General features: G+C 50.6%; 2 protein-coding genes across 2 annotated transcripts in view; both read left to right on the forward strand.

The window, feature by feature from the left end:
- The window catches only part of PODXL2 (podocalyxin like 2), a 33,609-nt gene extending 19,983 nt beyond the window's left edge, over positions 1-13,626 (forward strand). Inside the window, exons 3-8 of the mRNA XM_055806663.1 lie at positions 289-1,184; positions 2,216-2,290; positions 5,255-5,411; positions 6,983-7,044; positions 8,732-8,911; positions 9,262-13,626. Coding sequence (XP_055662638.1) covers positions 289-1,184; positions 2,216-2,290; positions 5,255-5,411; positions 6,983-7,044; positions 8,732-8,911; positions 9,262-9,471 — 1,580 coding nt within the window. The 3' untranslated portion in view covers positions 9,472-13,626. The remainder of the gene's footprint in view (positions 1-288; positions 1,185-2,215; positions 2,291-5,254; positions 5,412-6,982; positions 7,045-8,731; positions 8,912-9,261) is intronic.
- A 630-nt stretch (positions 13,627-14,256) lies between these two features.
- ABTB1 (ankyrin repeat and BTB domain containing 1) overlaps positions 14,257-17,664 on the forward strand; it is a 28,578-nt gene continuing 25,170 nt past the window's right edge. Inside the window, exons 1-3 of the mRNA XM_055804589.1 lie at positions 14,257-14,460; positions 16,291-16,353; positions 17,440-17,495. Of these exons, the coding sequence (XP_055660564.1) occupies positions 14,405-14,460; positions 16,291-16,353; positions 17,440-17,495 (175 nt within the window). The 5' untranslated portion in view covers positions 14,257-14,404. The remainder of the gene's footprint in view (positions 14,461-16,290; positions 16,354-17,439; positions 17,496-17,664) is intronic.

Here is a 17,664-nt window from a genome sequence, read left to right on the forward strand (position 1 = left end):
GCATCTTTTTTATTGTTGTCTGTGAAAATGCCTCAGATGACAGAAAGGAGTGGAGAGAATGAACGTGTGAATTATCCCTAGGGAAACTGAGTTCTCTGGAATGGGACAGGGAACTGGGGAAGTGCAGATAGGATTGTTCTTTTCAGTGGCAGGCTACCTGCTCTTAGAGGGTCTCTGCCATTTGACCCCAACTGTGGCTAGACACGTCTAATGAGGCCAGCTTTCTGCCTTTTCCAGAGTTCATGGTTACTTGGGATGTGACATATAGTCTTTTGGATCTCTTTTTAGATTACAGCTTTCCAGCTGCATCTCAGAAGGCCCTGCTGAAAGGGAACGGGACACAGGTGAAAGACAACTGGGAAACAGCCACTGTCCAGCCACCGGCAGAATTTGTAGAGTCTGACTTGCACACACCTTTCTCCAGCGCTCTGGAGGAAGAGGAGGGGCTGCTCCCTATAGACCACTCAAGAGGAGCAGTGGAGAGCCTCCAGACCTCCAGGCCAGAGGTTACATCTTCTGAACCAGTGGGCCAAGAGGACTCCTCCTCCCTTCTGTTTTCCACAGCCTCTGCCAGGCCAGGTATTGTGACTGAGGCAGCCATAGGAGGGCAAGAAGAGGACTCTGTTTCTCCAGGCTTAGACCTTGGGAGCAGCATGGGACCAGGTCTTCTGCCTGTGTCCTCTATTTTTTCTACTACTGTTGCTGCAAGGTCTCCCAGTGTTTCAGAAGAGCCCTTTGAGGTGACAGCTGGGGACACGTGGGCTGTTGGGGGAGCAGATTTGGAGCTGACTGTGACTGCCACAAGAGCAGAGCTTGCAGAGACCACAGTGGAGGCTGGTGGGGAAGAACATTCGGCCGGAGAGGAGGTCTCAGAGACCATGGTGGGGTGGGAGATGTTGGAGCCCACGGTGCTAACTGAAATGGAGCAGACAGTGGAAATGCCTGCGGGGACACCCTCTCCTGGAGGCAGCTTCCCAGGCACCCAGACTCTTTCTGGGAGCGAGCAGCACCCCACTTCTTCTGCGTCTCCGTGGGACAGGGCTGATGAACCTGTGCTGGATCCTGTTTGGAATGACACAGAGTCAGCCACTGAGACTGTGACAGCAGAGAGGAGCTTATCACCGCAGGCTGGGGATGCCCGCGTGGCCGTGCTGCCAACAGAGCTGCCCTGGGACTCAGCACAGGTAGCACCGGGAGCAGGGAGTGGGTGGGAGGTTGCAGTGGAGATACCTGGGTACTTCTTTCTTGGCGAGTGTCTAACCTTACCCGCGTCCCTAAGTCTGACTGGTAGAAGTAGCTTCTTCTGTTCACTCAGGCCAAACTGAATTTTAGGGAGAGTTTTTCACAGCACTTTTTAAGGGTATCCATCACCCTTGCTGAAAGCCTTGACCCCTCACGTCTTCCCCAGCGAATGCTGCACAGAATCCTGCTTCTAATAAACACCTGCCTTCTGGGACATGCACAGCAGCAAAAGCCCCTTGTTTCTTCAGCTTGCATTATTGGAAGCGTCAGGACAAAAATGGCCCCAGGGATTTTTGGAAAGCAAGTGAGAAGGAAGTGCTATTCTTGCTGCTGCTGCCTGCAGGGAGCAGATGCAGAGCAGGTGGAGGAGGGTACAGCAATCTGTGAGGATGCTGGTCTAGGAGAGCTCGTGGGAGAGGAGGTGTGAGGTGAACTGCAGTTCCTGAATCCAGCAAACTGGTAAAGGGAAGCTAAGTAGCAGGAGCTGACTGGTGAGGAAGTGACAGGGGAAGTTTTTAATTTTTCCTTTCTGCCCCATGGTACTCAGGAGCCTGAGCAAGTGACTTAGTCCCTCTGTGTGTCCTATCCTGCCTGCAAAGTGCCACTCTGTCTTGCTAGTTTAAGGACCACAGAGGCTCCTGGTGAGGTTTATGTTGTGTTAGGTGCTGATCACGTACAGAATAAGACTGCAGGCTAGAGAGCTTTCCACTGAGTTGTCCTGGAGTTTAGATAGAGGTGGAAGGTAAGCTGGGCTGTGCCCGGCTGGCACAGTAACCTTGTCCCTGCCCCATGCACTAGCACTGAAATGGTGATTCCTCCTTCGTAGAGGGAGTTAGAGGACATTTACATCCTTTGAGAAGTGCTTCTTGGGGGTATGGCACAGCTCCGTGCTCCTGTCCCTTGTGTACCCTGTGCTTTCAGCAGGAGAGCTGCATTTGCTGCCTGAACACAGCTGTCTCTCTTGTCTCTCCAGGTGATCTGCAAAGACTGGAGCAACCTTGTGGGGAAAAACTACATCATCCTGAATATGTCGGATAACATTGACTGTGTAAGTCAGTCCAAAGAGATTTGATGGCATGGGAGGAATAGCACTTAGAGAAGTGGAGGCAGGCACAGCTCTTGCTGTCTGCTTTCACCACAAAACATTTTAAAGGCGCTAAATCTCAAAGGGGAGGAGGACAGAAATATTCTTGCTCCCCAGAAGGGAAAAGAGTGGGTGGAGAGAGATGATTTTGCTCAAAGTCTAGCACATGTCAGTCCCATATTGGATCTTTTACCAACTTCTGGCTGTTAGTCTGTGCCAGTCAGTACCTAGATTGTCATGAGACATGAGAGCTTTTAACATTGCACCTTTTGCTGGTAGGAAATATGCCAGGATTGAAGTGCAATTCTTCCCTCTTTTTCCTTTTCCTTCCCCTCCTTCCAGGATACAGTAACGTTCCTCTGATGGCTCAGAGGAACAGGGACTCCCCATTTGCAGTGTGAATGGTTGTGTCAAGCAGCTGTCACTAAATCTTCCTTAAGTGCCTCTTCTCCCCATCCTGTTATCTTGTGTGTTATCTGGGTCTGTTAGCCAGCCACGCTCTGCTAATCCAATGCCTGTCCATCCATCCCCATAAAGCTGCAGTTAATTCATGAGCCCAGAGCCCCTTGTGGATCCCTGGTAAAAGGGCTCGTTCACCTCTGCTGGGCCTTTTATCAGGCACTTTAAAACCAGTTGTGAAAGGCCTGGGGTCAAGGTGCATTTCATAATTCTAAGAAATGATTATGAGCCTGACAGCCCAAGACTGAAATGTTTCATCAGGGAACTGTGTTCTGGCCTCGTGTATCAGCACTATGGCTTTCTGTGGCTCTTGCTCTGGGCAGAGCTGCATGGTTTTGTTACTGCAGGGTGGCTCTGTGATGCTGACCCATTTCCACTGCTGGTGAGTTGTTTGGTTTGGGTTTTTTTTGGTCTTTTTTTTTTTTTTTTAAGGTGAACTTTTTGGGGACTTGGAAAATGGGAATTCCTGTACACAGTAAAGCATACTGACTGCTTTAAGGGTAGATGAAAAGTCATTCTCTTCCCTCCTGATTTCAGCAAACCAGTTTGGAGGGTTTTAAGTATTGCTGCTACAGTTCACAATTGCAACTCAGAAGATCATCATAGAATGATTTGGTTTGGAAGGGACCTGAAAACCAGAGTCCTGCTGCCTGGTTTCCTCTGTGTCCTAGTCCCCGTTGCTCTTTCTCCCATCTCTGTGGAGTTTAAATGCTGGTTTATTTTGTAATATGTAGTAGCTTCCTTCCTGTGGTCACTTGCATTTGTGTTGTTTAAACCACTGGAAGGGCAAGAACTGAAAAGCAGATGTGTCTTGACCAAATTATGTCATTACTGTTGAGTCCTCAGTTCTGCCTTGCTGAAAGAAGACAGTGCCCTGGGATAAGCAGGACTGAACTGTTTTTCTACTTGATTTCATGTTTCAAAACATATTTCCTAGTGAATGATTTGTGCTGTCCTCCCTCTTATTCAAAGGGACACTTGTCAACATACATATTTTTACATGATCATTGCCTCTTTCCCTGCCTCCCATTAACACTTTGTATGGCTGAAGCTGGAATCAAGCTCTTCTCCTTCCACTGATGTTGATGTAGTTTGTTTCCTACCCGTGGTAATTTGCTCAGTTTGGGCAGCTCACCTACCCTTTGCCTGTCCCTTTTTTGTTTTCTGGTTTCTTTATCTGAGCCCTTTGGTGTTTGGGATCTCTAGGGTCACCAGGGAGAACCTGCATTGCAAGTGCTGTAGTTGAAATTAATGTGAATGGGGATTTCCCGCACATTTCCTATGTTTTGATGCCCTGATCTGGTGCAGTACCGAGTCCCACTGAAAAGCTGAAGGACAAGGAGGATGCTTAACCCCTTCCAGAGGGATGCACCTTGAGCTTTAATATTCTTTATAGTGCCAGGCTTTTACCTGCTGCGGGGATGATGTCTGTGTTGATGGGTTAAGCTGGCAGCCCATTTATCTTCCTAATGGGCTCTGGGCAAGGGAATCACTTCAGTCTCTCTCTGGGCACATCTCCCACTCGATATATCTGAGAATTTTGCCCAAGTGAGGACTGCAGGATCCTGGAAGTTCAGTGGAACCTGGCTGTGCGTCAGGAGATGACCTCCACCTCGGTCCATGTGCCTTCTGGCTCCTTCACAGATCCCTTTTCTCCACGATGGAAAATTTATCAGTGCTCTGCAGCCTTTGCTTTCCCCATCAGTAGAAATACCTCACTTCTGTCCTCCTCCTGCTCTTGGGCTTAGCTGCTCCCCTTCCCTCTGCATCCCCCAAAACAGCTGCAGGCTGGTGGCGGGCCTGCGGGCAGGAGCTGCAGCTGGGCATCCTGGTGCTGCATCCTGGCGCTGCATCCTTGCGCTGCTGCTGCATCCCTGTGCTGGAAGCCCTAACCTGGTGAGACGAGGCACTGCCGGGCCCTTGTGATTCAGGCCCCAGCTATCGGTGTCTTTTCCAATTAGGCCATTTTCGGCACAGGCCTGTGCCTGCCCTGAGTGCTTTGAATTGCCATGGCAACAAGCGCTCTCCATTTTATTAATCATCTATGTGGCCTTCAGGTTGGCATGGCAACTGGAGATAAGAATAGAAACACAGGAGTGAGAAAGCGGCAAAGGAGCCCGCCGAGGGATGGCTGGAGCATGTCAGGCTGAGCAGCACCCGCTGACCCAGCGCTGGCTGCTTCCTTCTTGCCTTACACGAGAATGTCGCTTCAGGATCCCCGTGTGCCGGGGGAGCCAGGCTTGGCGTGGGATGGGGTGTGTGGTGGCTGCAGGAGCTGAGGAGGGGGGTTGGTGTGTTGGGGGTAGGCAGGTGGGTCCAGCCTGCAGTGCTGGGGACGTGCTGGGGAGCGTTGTGCCAGGTTTAGCACTGCTGGGTTTGGGGGTCTCAGCCCTGCACTGTGCCAGCCCTGCACTGCTACATCTGCCCTGTTCCCACCGTGTGCTCACCAGGGTCCCTTTCCTGTGGCAGGAGGAGTTTCGGCTGGAGAGAGGTCCCCAGCTGTTGGCACTGGTGGAAGACGCCTTCTCCAGACAAGCAGATGGACTGCAGGACCGCTGGCTGATCTCTCTGAGCAAACCCAATGAGAACGACAAGCACTTGCTAATGACACTGGCAGGGGAACAGGGTAAGTGCTGGGAGAAGGAGCCTTCCTGTGACAGGGGCTCCCAACTGGAGGTACTCAGCCGTGTTGGAAGGAGCTTTTGCTTTCCAGTTCTTTTCAGTCCCACCAGTTCCCAGTGTTAACTGGAATTGAAGGATGTGGAGGGGGACTGAGGACACGACTTTTTCTTCACATCTACCTCCTGGCTTGTCCCTCACTGATTGCACGAAGCTCTGTCTTCTGCGCTTCGCCTCCTGCTTTGCTGCCTCCCTGGTTTGCCTTCAGTTGAGCATCTACCAGCTTTCTCCCAATGCTTGTATACTATCCTCCATGGGCAGGCCACTGCGATGGCAGGATGTGACACCCAGCTCTTAGTTCACTTCTTAACTTAAGAATTAAGTCGTGTGTGAACTGGGCCAGTCCTAGTGGTTCCTCCCCTGCATCCCCAAAGAAGCAAAAGCTGTCAGTGAAAAGCGGGCTGGGCTGGAACATTTTACCATCTCTTTAATCTCTTTTTGGTAAAGGGATGCTTTTGCTGCCTGCTTAGTGATGGAGGCCTCTGGTGTTGACATTACGGCCTACATGGAAAAAAATCCCAACAGTATTCTAAAATGCCCCACAGTGATAGGAAAGTAGAGGAATGTTTAAGTAGTATTTGCTGTATTGGTGCCTTAAATCATTGCATCTCTCCTAAGCCCTTGGGCTGGACCATGTGCCAATGAAAAGGCTTTGGTGAGTATTTGTTCTTCTAAAGTGAAACCTTCATGCCCTCATGAGAAGGGACGTCCTGGAGAAGAAAACAGGTCTCAACTCCAGCAGCACAGCCAGGCTGGGAGATATCCCTGAGTTTAGAACCTTGGGAGCTGAAGTATTTTGTGCACTGAAGAATTATACTTCTGTTCAGTCCCTCTTTTTACTGCTGTGCAAGTGAAGGGAGAAATGGGCCTCAGCCTCTAAATCTTCCCCATCTGCACCTGCTCTCCTGGCTGGGAGAGCATCCTGGGAGCTGTTAGGGAAGGAGGGTCCCAGGAGGAGGTGGCTCAGTGTGGGCTGGTGGCTCCCTGGCTGAAGCTGCCCACCTCCTGCAGCCTCTGCTGTTGTGCCAGGCATGCCGCCTTGCCAGGCTGCTCTGCAGAGCAAAACACCGCTGCTAAAGGTGAGCATTGGTGAATAAAGTAAAGTAAATGAGTGAGCATGGACCTCTGTGAGAACATCTCAAGTGCTGCAACTCAGGATCAAGTTGCTGTGGGTGGGGAGGTGGGCAGCATAGGCACCTGCCTCCATGACTTCTTGGGTGTTGCTGCTTGCTCCCAGAGCAGACACAGAGCCCAAGAGCTGCTGTGGCTGTGGGAGGGTAACTGGGTGCCTCTGGTATCACTTTGTGCCTGGATTTTTTTTACTCCTTTAAAGAATATCTGGAGGTATCCTTGTCTGTGGTCCTTGTGTTCTTTCAGCCTCCTAATATAAAGTGTCAATGAAAAAAAATGTGTCCTCCCCTGCATCCATTGTGTTGGGGATTTCATATTGATGAATACATCTGACTGAGCTGACCTGAGTCAAGAGCAGCACTGATCTCTTCTTCTCCTTCTTTACAGGTGTCATCCCTACAAAAGATGTTCTTATGGCACTGGGGGACATTAAGAGGAGCTTAGCTGAGGTAAAAGCCTGTCTGCCTGCATCTACTTGTTAAGACTAGCTATACAATTAAAATAAGCAACTTGAAAACCAGGAGCATATCTCAGCCTAACAGAGTGCTGAACCCACAGCAGGCAAACAGATGAGTCAGACACTTGGCAAACTCCCTTCTCCCCTCTCTGGTAATTGCCAGGCCATCAAATGTCTGCTCCTATTAAGAGAGTAACTATGGGTTATTCCCTCCCTGCTTTTCTGGCTTCATTGTGAAGCTGCTTTTCACGCATTCATTTTGTTGGGATACTTGGTCCCATCCCTTCTACATTACTGCCAGTGGCAATGTGGGTGCTGCAGACTCCCAGATCCGGCCCTGCTTACCCTACAGCTGATTTACATACATTGGCTTCTCTCTAGCTCAGGCTTTGCTGAAGAAGGTGGGAGTCTCTAGTAGATGAGACACATTCATACACCTCCTTCCTACAACCTCAGGGTCTGCATTTCACTCCTTTAGATGGCTGCCTACACAGGGGCAGGCAGAGGACCAGAGGCGATGGACGCCAGGCTCCTCTGCCAGCCACCTCTAGCCCTCGTGTATTCCCTTCTAACCCTGGACAGCTTGGAAGAGGTTCGGGATGAGGACAAATTAATCCCGTGATCTCTTTGCCCCTTAGAGTTCCGGGATATGTAGGCACTGACAGCCTGATTCTGCTCAGGTTTTTTACACTACTGGAGTAATTCTGCTGATTTTAGCAGCGGAGTTGGGCCACTGCCTTGCTGGCTGTCTGCTCTCGGGTTTTTCCCTGACCTAACAAACTGGTGCAGTTAGACAAAGCAAATTAAGTGCTCAGTGCTGTATTGATTGGCTTACACCAGAGAAAGTGCGAAAAGCCAGCCCTGTAGAAAATGTGCGTCTGAAGTATCAGCAGCTAGAACTGTACAGAAAGAAGGATTTGTGCTGGTGCAAGGTTTGACTTTGCAACTGTGACCCTATGTTAACGTGCATCCTACTGGAGCAGCCTTGCCACATGCCTTCGACTCTCTGGCTCTATCAATAAATGAAACGCTGCTCATCGCACTGACCTTGTGCTAGCAGAAGACTGGAGAGAGGAGGGAGGATATTCTCTTTACACCCGTCATACTTACTATCAAATTGATACGTAGCCTGTTTGAAATCTGCCAAGTCACTGGGACTGATGTTGGGCTTTGTTTGTTGACAGCCACAGGGAGGCCCTTTCTAGGGCAGCTATTCCGAAGCTTTTTTGGATCAGTGGGCAGCTGTCCATTCTCAAGACCTCGGAAAGAGCACTATGCCCTCTTAGGACCAAAGCTTTAATGGAAACCTATTTATGATGGTTATATTCTCTGTCAAACAGTCACAAAAGCACCCATCAGTGGTCATAGTTTGTCACGGGAACTCTTAATCTTGGCCAGTTTCTCTTATGAAAGCCTCCTTGTCTTGCACATAGGTGTGATCTTCGTGCACGTGATCAAGATAAGATTGTGCCTGCTGTCACTTGCTGACTTGTTAGCTTTTGTGCAAGGTGGTTTTGTATTTAGTTATGCACCTTCTAGTCATGTAAGACAGCATACATCCTGACTCCCCAGCCGTGGCTTTTAGTTATTCTGTCCTGTCCTTGGACCCTGGAAAGTCTGAACAGGATCCCACCAGGCTGCAGGCCAGGGGATTTAGTGTACTCCTTGCTTCCTTGCAGATTGGCATCCAGAACTACTCAACGACCACAAGCTGCCAGTCGCACCCCAACCAGACACGCAGTGATTATGGGAAACTCTTTGTTGTACTGGTGATCATTGGCTCCATCTGTGCCATCATCATTGTATTGGGACTCATATACAACTGCTGGCAGAGACGCCTGCCCAAGATGAAGAACATGGTGAGTACTGGACAGGTGGAGAAGGTGGCTAGACTCTTAGCCCTTGGGATGGAGGGGACTGGAAAGTTAAGAGGGAGATTGCTTTCCCCTGTCCACCTATGGGACATCGCTGGATACACTACTGGAGCAGCAAGGAAGCCCATTCAGGCGTAAGAGAGATGCATACCTGTGCCTTGATGTGCTCAGGACAGCTCATTCCACTGTGAGGGCTGGGCTAGGAGTAGATTTATCTTTTCCCCCTGACCTTGCAAAGTCCTCGGTGACCCTCATAGCCTCGTCTGCTTGTGCTTCTCAGCAGCGTTGAGACCTGTCTCTTTTGTCTCCGTTTGTGTTCCTCTTGTCCTTTGCAGTCACACGGCGAGGAGCTGCGCTTTGTTGAGAACGGCTGCCATGACAACCCCACCTTGGATGTGGCCAGCGACAGCCAGTCAGAAATGCAGGAGAAGAAGCCAAGCGTGAACGGTGGAAACACCATCAATGGCCCTGACAGCTGGGATGTCCTGATCAATAAGCAGGCGAGCGAGGATGTAGATGTGTTTGAGGAAGACACACATCTTTAGAAAAACAAGGGAGGGAACCACCCCCTTAAATACACTTGTGTCTCTCCTATCTTGACTGATGGACCACAGGATCAGGTGGCTTCTCAGGAACTTCTTAAAGGCTTGGAACAGGTCAAGTCTTTGGGCAAGTTTTCCCAGTAGAAGTTCTGAGGTTGCATCTGAGGCTTGGAGCCAGGAGGATCACTGAAGAGGGAAGCGGGAGGGGTGGGTTTGTAGGTCTGTGTGTGTGTGTTCCTATCAGTAGCACCAATGCTTTCATCACCTTTAAATGCACTTACTGTAGCTCTCTGGTAGTGGCTGAGAGTAGCTAGGCTTGAGAAGCAAGGTGGTGAGGCTAAGCCTGCCACCAAAAACCCAGCTTTGGGGGGTAAATTCACTTCAGGAGTCCAGCTGGAGTTATGGCAGCCAGATCCTGACCTTGAGATCACATTCAGTCCCTGCAGGTGCAGTAAAACCTGTGCATTCTGCATGGAGGGGAGCCAAGACTCAGTCGATGTCCTGGGCTGAGTTTCCATTCCACATGTGAAAAGAGGTTTTCTAGTGCTCTAGCATTCAGCTGCTAATTAAGAGGTTTTCTAGTGCTCTAGCATTCAGCTGCTAATTAGATGGGCTGATGTTTACATTGGGGAAAATACCCCACTGTCATCTCATTTCCCCCGTTGCACCACAAACAGCCCCATTCCCTTTTTCAGCTCCACAGCTCCAAGCTGAGTTTGCAAATTTTGAGCACTTTACCCTTGCTTGACTGATTGCAGAGAATTCAGTGCCATGGTGCAGCATCTTAGCTGGAAATTTGCTTTAGGTTGGAGAGTTGCTCAAAAAGGACATTCACATGCCTCTTCCACGCAACAGCCTGTGAAGTCAGCAGCAAAATCTCCCTTGTCCAAGTCTCAGTTTTAGACTGGCAGGCCTTCTCCACTCCTGTTTTCCAGCATAGTTTGGTTTCAGTTGGTCTTTTTGAGGTCAATGTAAAGATTATGTGAGACTTTTTAAACAGGGAGAAAAGTAAAAACTCGGAAACAGGTAAATTTCTGGTCCTTTTGTTTCCTTTTCAGCATCCTGCCTGGAGGGGGAGGGGAATCTTTAATGTCCCACAGGTGTAAATCAGGGTAACATCTTTAAAATCACTGCATTTAAGCAAGTGTAAAAGCCAGTTCTGATGAGATGAGAATCAGATCTAAGAGCTCCCTAATGAACGTTTCTCAGGCATGCCTCAGGCAACTTTGAGGCTTCAGCTCCCTGAAGACACGTGATAAAAGGCACGTGAATATGCATAATTGTTCTCTGAGCCCTACCTAAACGGAGACTCAGTACCGTCAAGCCTGAAATCCCAGAACATTTGTTTCTTCTGTCATCGAGGGATTGAGGGACTTGCTTCGGTCAGAGGCAACAGTGCCGTATTCCTCTCTGTTACGGTGACCTGCATGCTTGCTTACTGCAAGATGCAGCTTCACATTTGGTCTTTAAGGGAACCTTTGTACAGAAGGACCCCAGATGTGCAGCCTGATGCTGAGCCTGTAAAACTATCCCTGTATGTATAGATATTTTTAGCATGTTCATCCCTGATGTGAGTGCCTGAAGTCAAGGTACAGGAGTCTGTTGTTTCATTTTGCATAGCGCTTTGCATACAGACTGAATCACAGATCGCCTTGATGTAGGACCACGTGATATCAGTCTATTAGGGATTCAAGGAAGGTGATAGCCTTTGGTTTCCTATCCAGATTCTGGTTTTCAGTCTTTTTATCCTGCCTCCATACCTTTCCCTGTGTTTTGTAGGAGGTGGTGGTCGTCAGCTCCTTTTGTATCTTGGTAGGGTTGCAGAGATGCTCAGAGGAGTTCCCTTTCCTGCCCCAGCAGTTGATAATGGGGACCAGTCCATGTACGTGGACAGCCACATGTGGCCCTTCTCTGATCACCCCTCGCTGATGGCTCCTGCTGAGTTTGATGGGTCTGTGTGGTGAAACTGCACAAGTTCAGTGGCTGTGTTGATGGCACTTTGGGGCTCACAGGATTAAATGCAAGTTGTTGTTACAATATGGTAAGTTAAAGCATGGAGTTAAAATTTGAGTTTGTATAAGCACTTAGCATAACAGGGCCTGGCATGGCTGTGGCCTTTAGGCAGTTTCACTGTATAAATGTTTCTAAGTCCAATAATCCTCATTAAATATGTTTTTAATGCCCAGTGGCTATTAAAAAGATAACACCACCAATCCAATGTGAATCAGTTCACCCCCAAAGCACTTCCTTGGTGCACGTCATTGCTAGGAGCTGCTTTGCTGCCCTGTCCTCTTTCCACTTGACTAATTCAGAGAAGCAACAAGGTGCTGATAAAGCAATGCTGCTGGCTGGGTTCAGCACCTCCTGATCTGGTGTAGAGTCTTCAAACTTTAAAGAAACCAAGGTCTCTCCTGCATCCGGAGCATCCAGGCGATCTTATTGTCTAAGGGTGGCTGTCACAAGGCTGAGAACAATCTTTTGGCTGTCTCTGACAGCGTGCACCTGGCTGTATGATCTGTTTAGCTCCAGAAATCCACTGATTAATAGCCTTTCATTTTAGTCTGGTGATACTTTTTATACCTTTACCATTTGGGTTTTCTCTGTATCGGTTTTTTTGCACTAGGCTGATCTTGTTAAGTCGATTGCACTGTTGTCCCTCTCCCGCCAGCCTTGCAGAGACAGGACCTGCAGGCTGGGGAGCACTGCAGAGGCTGCTGACAGCCCACTTAGCTCTGTTCAGTGCTTGGGTTTCTAGCTCTGCACAGAGGGGGTTTAAAGAGGAAGAGAAACTTTGTCTTAGCATTTGTAACAGGAAGCTTTTCTATCACCTTAATGTAGTTAAACTTCTTTTTAAGAAAAACTGTCAAAGCTGGACTTCTCAGAGCGGTGGCCAGACCTGGACTTCCCAGGCGACAGAGCAGATGCAGGAGACAAAATAATTCGTGGAAAACTGTTTTCCACCTATTGGGACTTCAGTGCCCATCGTCCAAACGTTTGATCGCACTGACACCTGCTGGCTGCTGGAAGTTGAAGACGAAACATAAAAATCAGAAAAGAGAAAGGACTTTTCCCCACTCTTAGCTGTGGGTGTTTGTTTCCTTTGACTTGCCTAGGACGGTCACCTGCTTCATTCACGAGGGGTTTGCTGGACTCGCCTGTGAGCAGGGGCGCTTGCACCTGGCACATAAGGGGTGGTTTGTATGAGGACATCCCCATCTGCAGAGCAATGAGATGGGACATCCCCTGGAGACTCTGGGTAGCAATACCGGGTTTCAGCTCCATCTCCCCACTTTCTCCTCCGCTTGCACCCTCTCCTCTCGGGCAGCACAGCCAGAAAGCAGAGGCTCTGGCTTGAAATGGAGGTGTTTCTTCAGAGAGAGAATCAGGTGCAGGTGTGAAGAGCTTTGTGCCCCAGGGAATGCTGGCAATGGTGTTGGCTGGGTGCACAGCCAAGATCAGAGTGGCTGTCTGTCTCTGTGGGATGGTGGCCAGATGTGGTCTGGGATAGCCAAGCTGCATATTACTCTGAGATGTTGCCCAGATGTCTGGAAAATTGTCCATAATATGGAGTCCGATGGGCGCTAGGACTTTGCGTCCTGCAGACTGCCTCATGGTATGTAGGGTGTAAAGGAACAATGAGAAGTGACCCCAGTACCTATGCTGTGGAGTATGTAATGCAGGTTGAGAATACAGTTCAAGATCCCATCTTGAGGATCCCTCCAGGCAAAGGATGCAGTGTGAGATGGATATGTTACAGTGTGGATTATTGCAGTATGACCTTAGAGCATCGCAGCAGGATCCCACTGCAACCACTGCCATCAGCAGGGAGTCTGTTCCCGTCCGCCTTTGCAGCCACGCAGAAGCACCTCTTTCCTTCACAGAGGGTTTGGGGGCAGCTCAGACAGAGACGACAAGCACCTTCATCCGTGCTGGCTCATGAGAGCCTCGTGGGCCCAGCTCTGCTCCCAGCCAGGCTCCCAGCCGTTCTTCTCAACACCCTCATTCCTGCTGGACCTAAACTGTCTGCCAGCCCTGGCCACTGCTTGGGATTGCTGCCGGAGAACACTTAGAAACACTCGCGTCTGGCCCTGGAAGCGACAGGGTTGTGGTTTTGTTTTCTTTGCAATAAAACGCACCTCCTGGGTGTCTGAACACCGACCTGTGCAGTGCTTTGCTTGGGTGCATCTGGTCACACGGTGTGGGCCAGGGTCCTCACCCCCAGCCCCACAGGGCCCTCCTTAGTCCTCGAATGGCAGGCTGCTGTGGGAGCCCTGAGCCAGGCCGGGTGCCCGGGATGTGGGAACTGGCTCTTGGTGTGGGGTGACGATCCTAGTCTGTGGGTTGTCCCTTGCCCTGTCCTCGCAGGGCCAGCCCAGGGACCCTCTTCCCTGCCAAGGTGCCTTAGCATGAGCCTCTTGCAGAGCAGAGCCCCTGCATGTGTGTGCACCTCTGTGCCACGTGTGGCCCCGAGCAGGTGTCCCCAGCCAGCTCCCTGCCATCCCACGTGTGGTCTGGCACCCTGCTGCCACGTGTCCCAGGCCCCCTCCACGTTCTGGACTGGGGCCCCCCCCTATACTTGTTCTAGAACAGACCGCCCCCCCTCCCCTTTCACGTGTCGCGGAGCAGCAGCACCCCCATCCCACGCGTGTCCTGGAGCAGCCCGCCCCGCCCCGCCCCACCCGTGTCTCCAGCGGGCAGTTGCTCCTCCGAGCCGCCTGGGGCGCTGCGGGCGCGGCGCTGGGCCAGCTCAGCCGCGGGGCCGCTCCGCCGCCGCCGCCCCGCCCGCCCCCGTGTTTACATCCGCCGCCGCTTCCGTCCGGCCGGCGCTGCCCCTCCGGCCCCTTCCTCGGCTCGGCCCGGCCCGGCCCGGTCCGTTGCGGCTGCCCACCGCTCTCCGCGTCAATGCGGCGCCGCCGCCCCGCGGCCTGCCCCGGCCATGGACACCAGCGACCTGTTCACCAGCTGCAAGAAGGGGGACGTGAGCCGCGTGCGGTGAGGCGGGCTGGGGCCGAGCGGCCGGGACCGGGGCGGGCTCCCGGCGTCCCCCCATGAGCGGCTGCCTCAGGCGCCCGGGGAAGCGGGACGGGCCTGGCGGGGCAGCCCGGCCTCGCCGTGCCGCCTTACGGCCGCCCCTGGCCCTGCCCTGGCCGCGGGTCTGTGGCGGCCCCCAGTGTCCCTGGGCAGCCGCCGGGCCGGGAGGGGCCTGGGCTGGGAAACAGAAATATACGCGCCCTGCTTTCTGCCGAGGGGTTGTGCGTACACTGCGTGTTTGTTAGTGTTCTTAGGCTTGTATGAGGTTTGCCTGTTTTCTTACAGTTCAGGCACCTGAACGCCAGGCAGATATGGTGTACTTGATCAGCATGGACGCTGCCTGTGGCCGTGTCCTTGCAAAAGCCTTTTCAGCTGCTCTTTCTCTACCGTTGGAAACTGTGTTTGCATCGGCAGGAAGCTAGATTTCTGGGAAGTAAACGTGGCATTATTTAGACACCTTGTGCTGTAGACTGGGGTAGTATCTCTGAGAAATACCAGGCTCCAAAATGTTAGGTCAGGTCTCCTTGCTCCTGCTGGAGCAGTGTGGCTTCGCTGCAGTGAGTCAGGTCAGCAATCAGACGGGCTCATCTGCACCATGAGTGGATGTTGTAATGCAAAGACCCAGCGCCTACAACAGACTCTTCTGGTGCATCTCGTGGTTTGACTCTTAAGACTGTTCTTCACCTTTTGATCCTACTTGATTCTTCCAGCTCCCAACATGCAGATCTTCCCAGATAATCAGAGGAGCCTCTCTGTTCCAAGGTGCTTGCTAATGAGGGATAAATAGGCAGAGAGAGGAGGTCTGGGAAACCTTGTTACCAGTTGTGTGTTCATGTTAGGTTAATTCACTGCAAGCAGTATATTGCAGGTTTAACGTAGAAGGAGGGGCCCTGCAGGTGGCCTTGCAGAGGCTTAAGATGACCAGCATAGAAGCAATAGTGGAGAAATAGTTGGTGTGGGGATGCTGTCAAAGCAGAGGGGATAAATTGATCACATGGAACTGAGTAGAAACGAGCTGAGTTGCTTGGGATTTTGAATGCGGTCAAAGGAGCCTGAAGTTTGAGACGGGAAAGACATGTGAGTGATAGGAAGTGAAAGGGAGGACTGATGTGGTGGATGAGGTAAAAAAGCAACGTGAGAATCTTTGTGAAGGCTTGAGAGGGACTTTTACACGTGATTAGGAGAGATGGTTGTTGCAGTAGTTGGGGATAGGCTATGACATGAGCCAGGCTGTGTGAGGAGATTTGTGTGCAAGGCAAAGGCTGGCTTCTAGAGGTGCCAAAGAGGGAGCATTGGCAGTGTTTGATACAGCCTAAATGTGCAGGACAAGGAAGTGGCAGAAATTAAGAGCAATCTGGAATGACACTTGTGGGAAGAGAAGCCTCAAAGAGGATGGGTGTCTGGCCTTGGCCTTGTAAATTTGACCACTTATTCATAAGCATCCAGGCTGTGGCATTGTTGGAGAATGTGAAGGAACTGCTGAAGTGCTCAGGCTTCTTTTTGATTGCTGCCCTGTTGGGGGTCAGCAGGGGGTGGGTTTGAGTCTCATCTTTCCCTCTGTGCTCCACTTAAGACTGAAGGAAGCTATTGCTGCAGAATGCCATTCTTTGGGTTGAGGATTTCACTGATGCCCCTTCAGCCATAGCTGACAGCTCCCCAAGTCAAATGCAACGCCCTGTCATGCCTTAGGAAGTTACTGTAGAAACTCACAGTTAGGTCTTTTGAAAGAGGAGAATGTGACTGACTTAGTAGCTGCATGAAGTTATAACTTTGCTCTCCCTTTTCTTCCAGATACCTTCTTGAACAGCGAGATGTGGAAATTAATGTCCGTGATAAATGGGACAGTACACCTCTGTGAGTCCTGCAGCCTAGAGCGCTGGCTGGGTGGGAGGGGAGGGCTTTCAGAGCTCTTTTGCTCCCTCTGCATCAGCTGCTAGGAGCATCATTACGAAACATCTCAGGTTCAGCTTTTTGGGAGATTTGGCTACATATTTGTGCTTCTCTTCTCAGCGGGTGCTGTGTTAAATATGGCTTTGTCTCCTCATCTGACTGATGCTTGCTGTAGTAATGCTCAGAAGGGTGGTTAATTTTGTGACCAAATTACCTTAATTGAACAGTCTGCTCTTGGCCTTGGTTAGGCTTTTTCCCGCCTCAAAGTCTATGGCATTCTAGCAGGTCTTTTCAGGTGAAGGCTTGGCCATCACAGTCTGTCTGGCAAGGCTGTGAACACGCAGTAGGTACTGAGGAATCCCCATGCCGAGGAGGGTAGCGTGACCTTTTTACCTCCTCACATACCCATGTCAAAAATGCATTTAGACATCTGCATTATATTTAGAATACACAATGACTTCCCAAAGTAAAGGTAGAATAACATTTGCTGGCTGCAGTGCATGTTACAGAATTCTCCTAATGTGTAGGACAGTTTGTGATCCTTGTGAAAGAGAATCATGAAAGCCTTAGACTGTGAAAGGGGAAACAAACTTCACTGTAAGTAGGATGGAGGGGTGGATTTGCTGTACGTCCGATGTGGGTGCTGTTCCCCTGTTATCATAGCAAGCAGCGCTCAGGCTGATGACAGAAAGAGCAAGGAGTGTTTTTGAGAGTTCAGTGGATTTGCTGAGTGGCCGTGAAATGAACTCTATTGAAACGAGGATGGATTTGGCAGCTGGTGGTGCAACAGAAGATATTGAACCCAGACTGGGACCTTGAGATCTCCTTGCAGGACAGCAGTGCCTAGGAGTGCTGGGAACAGATCCCGCTTAGTCTATTGCTGGGGTCAGGCTTTATGCTGTTCAGTAGCAATTCCTCACTCCTATCAGGAGTCATCTTCTAAGCTTAGCAGGGATGTCTCAGCACTGAGGTGTGCATGCTGTGGTGCACCCAGACACTGAATTTTGCTTCCTACCATATCCCTAATTTTCTTTCTCTTGTTATTTTCAGGTATTATGCCTGCCTCTGTGGACATGAGGAGCTTGTACGCTATCTTCTAGCCAACGGTGAGCAAAAGTGTGCTGGTTATGGGTGCAGTATCTTTCTCCATACTGGTCTGTAGGGATTGTATATCCTTCTAGCTGTCCCCTGTGGAAACTTCTTCTGTTACAACCACCCATCTAATTAGCAATCTCAGGCCGCAGTGGAAGCCCTGGACACAATTTCATGGTCCCT

This window comes from Falco peregrinus, chromosome 5, assembly GCF_023634155.1.
Source record: "Falco peregrinus isolate bFalPer1 chromosome 5, bFalPer1.pri, whole genome shotgun sequence".
NCBI lineage: Eukaryota > Metazoa > Chordata > Aves > Falconiformes > Falconidae > Falco > Falco peregrinus.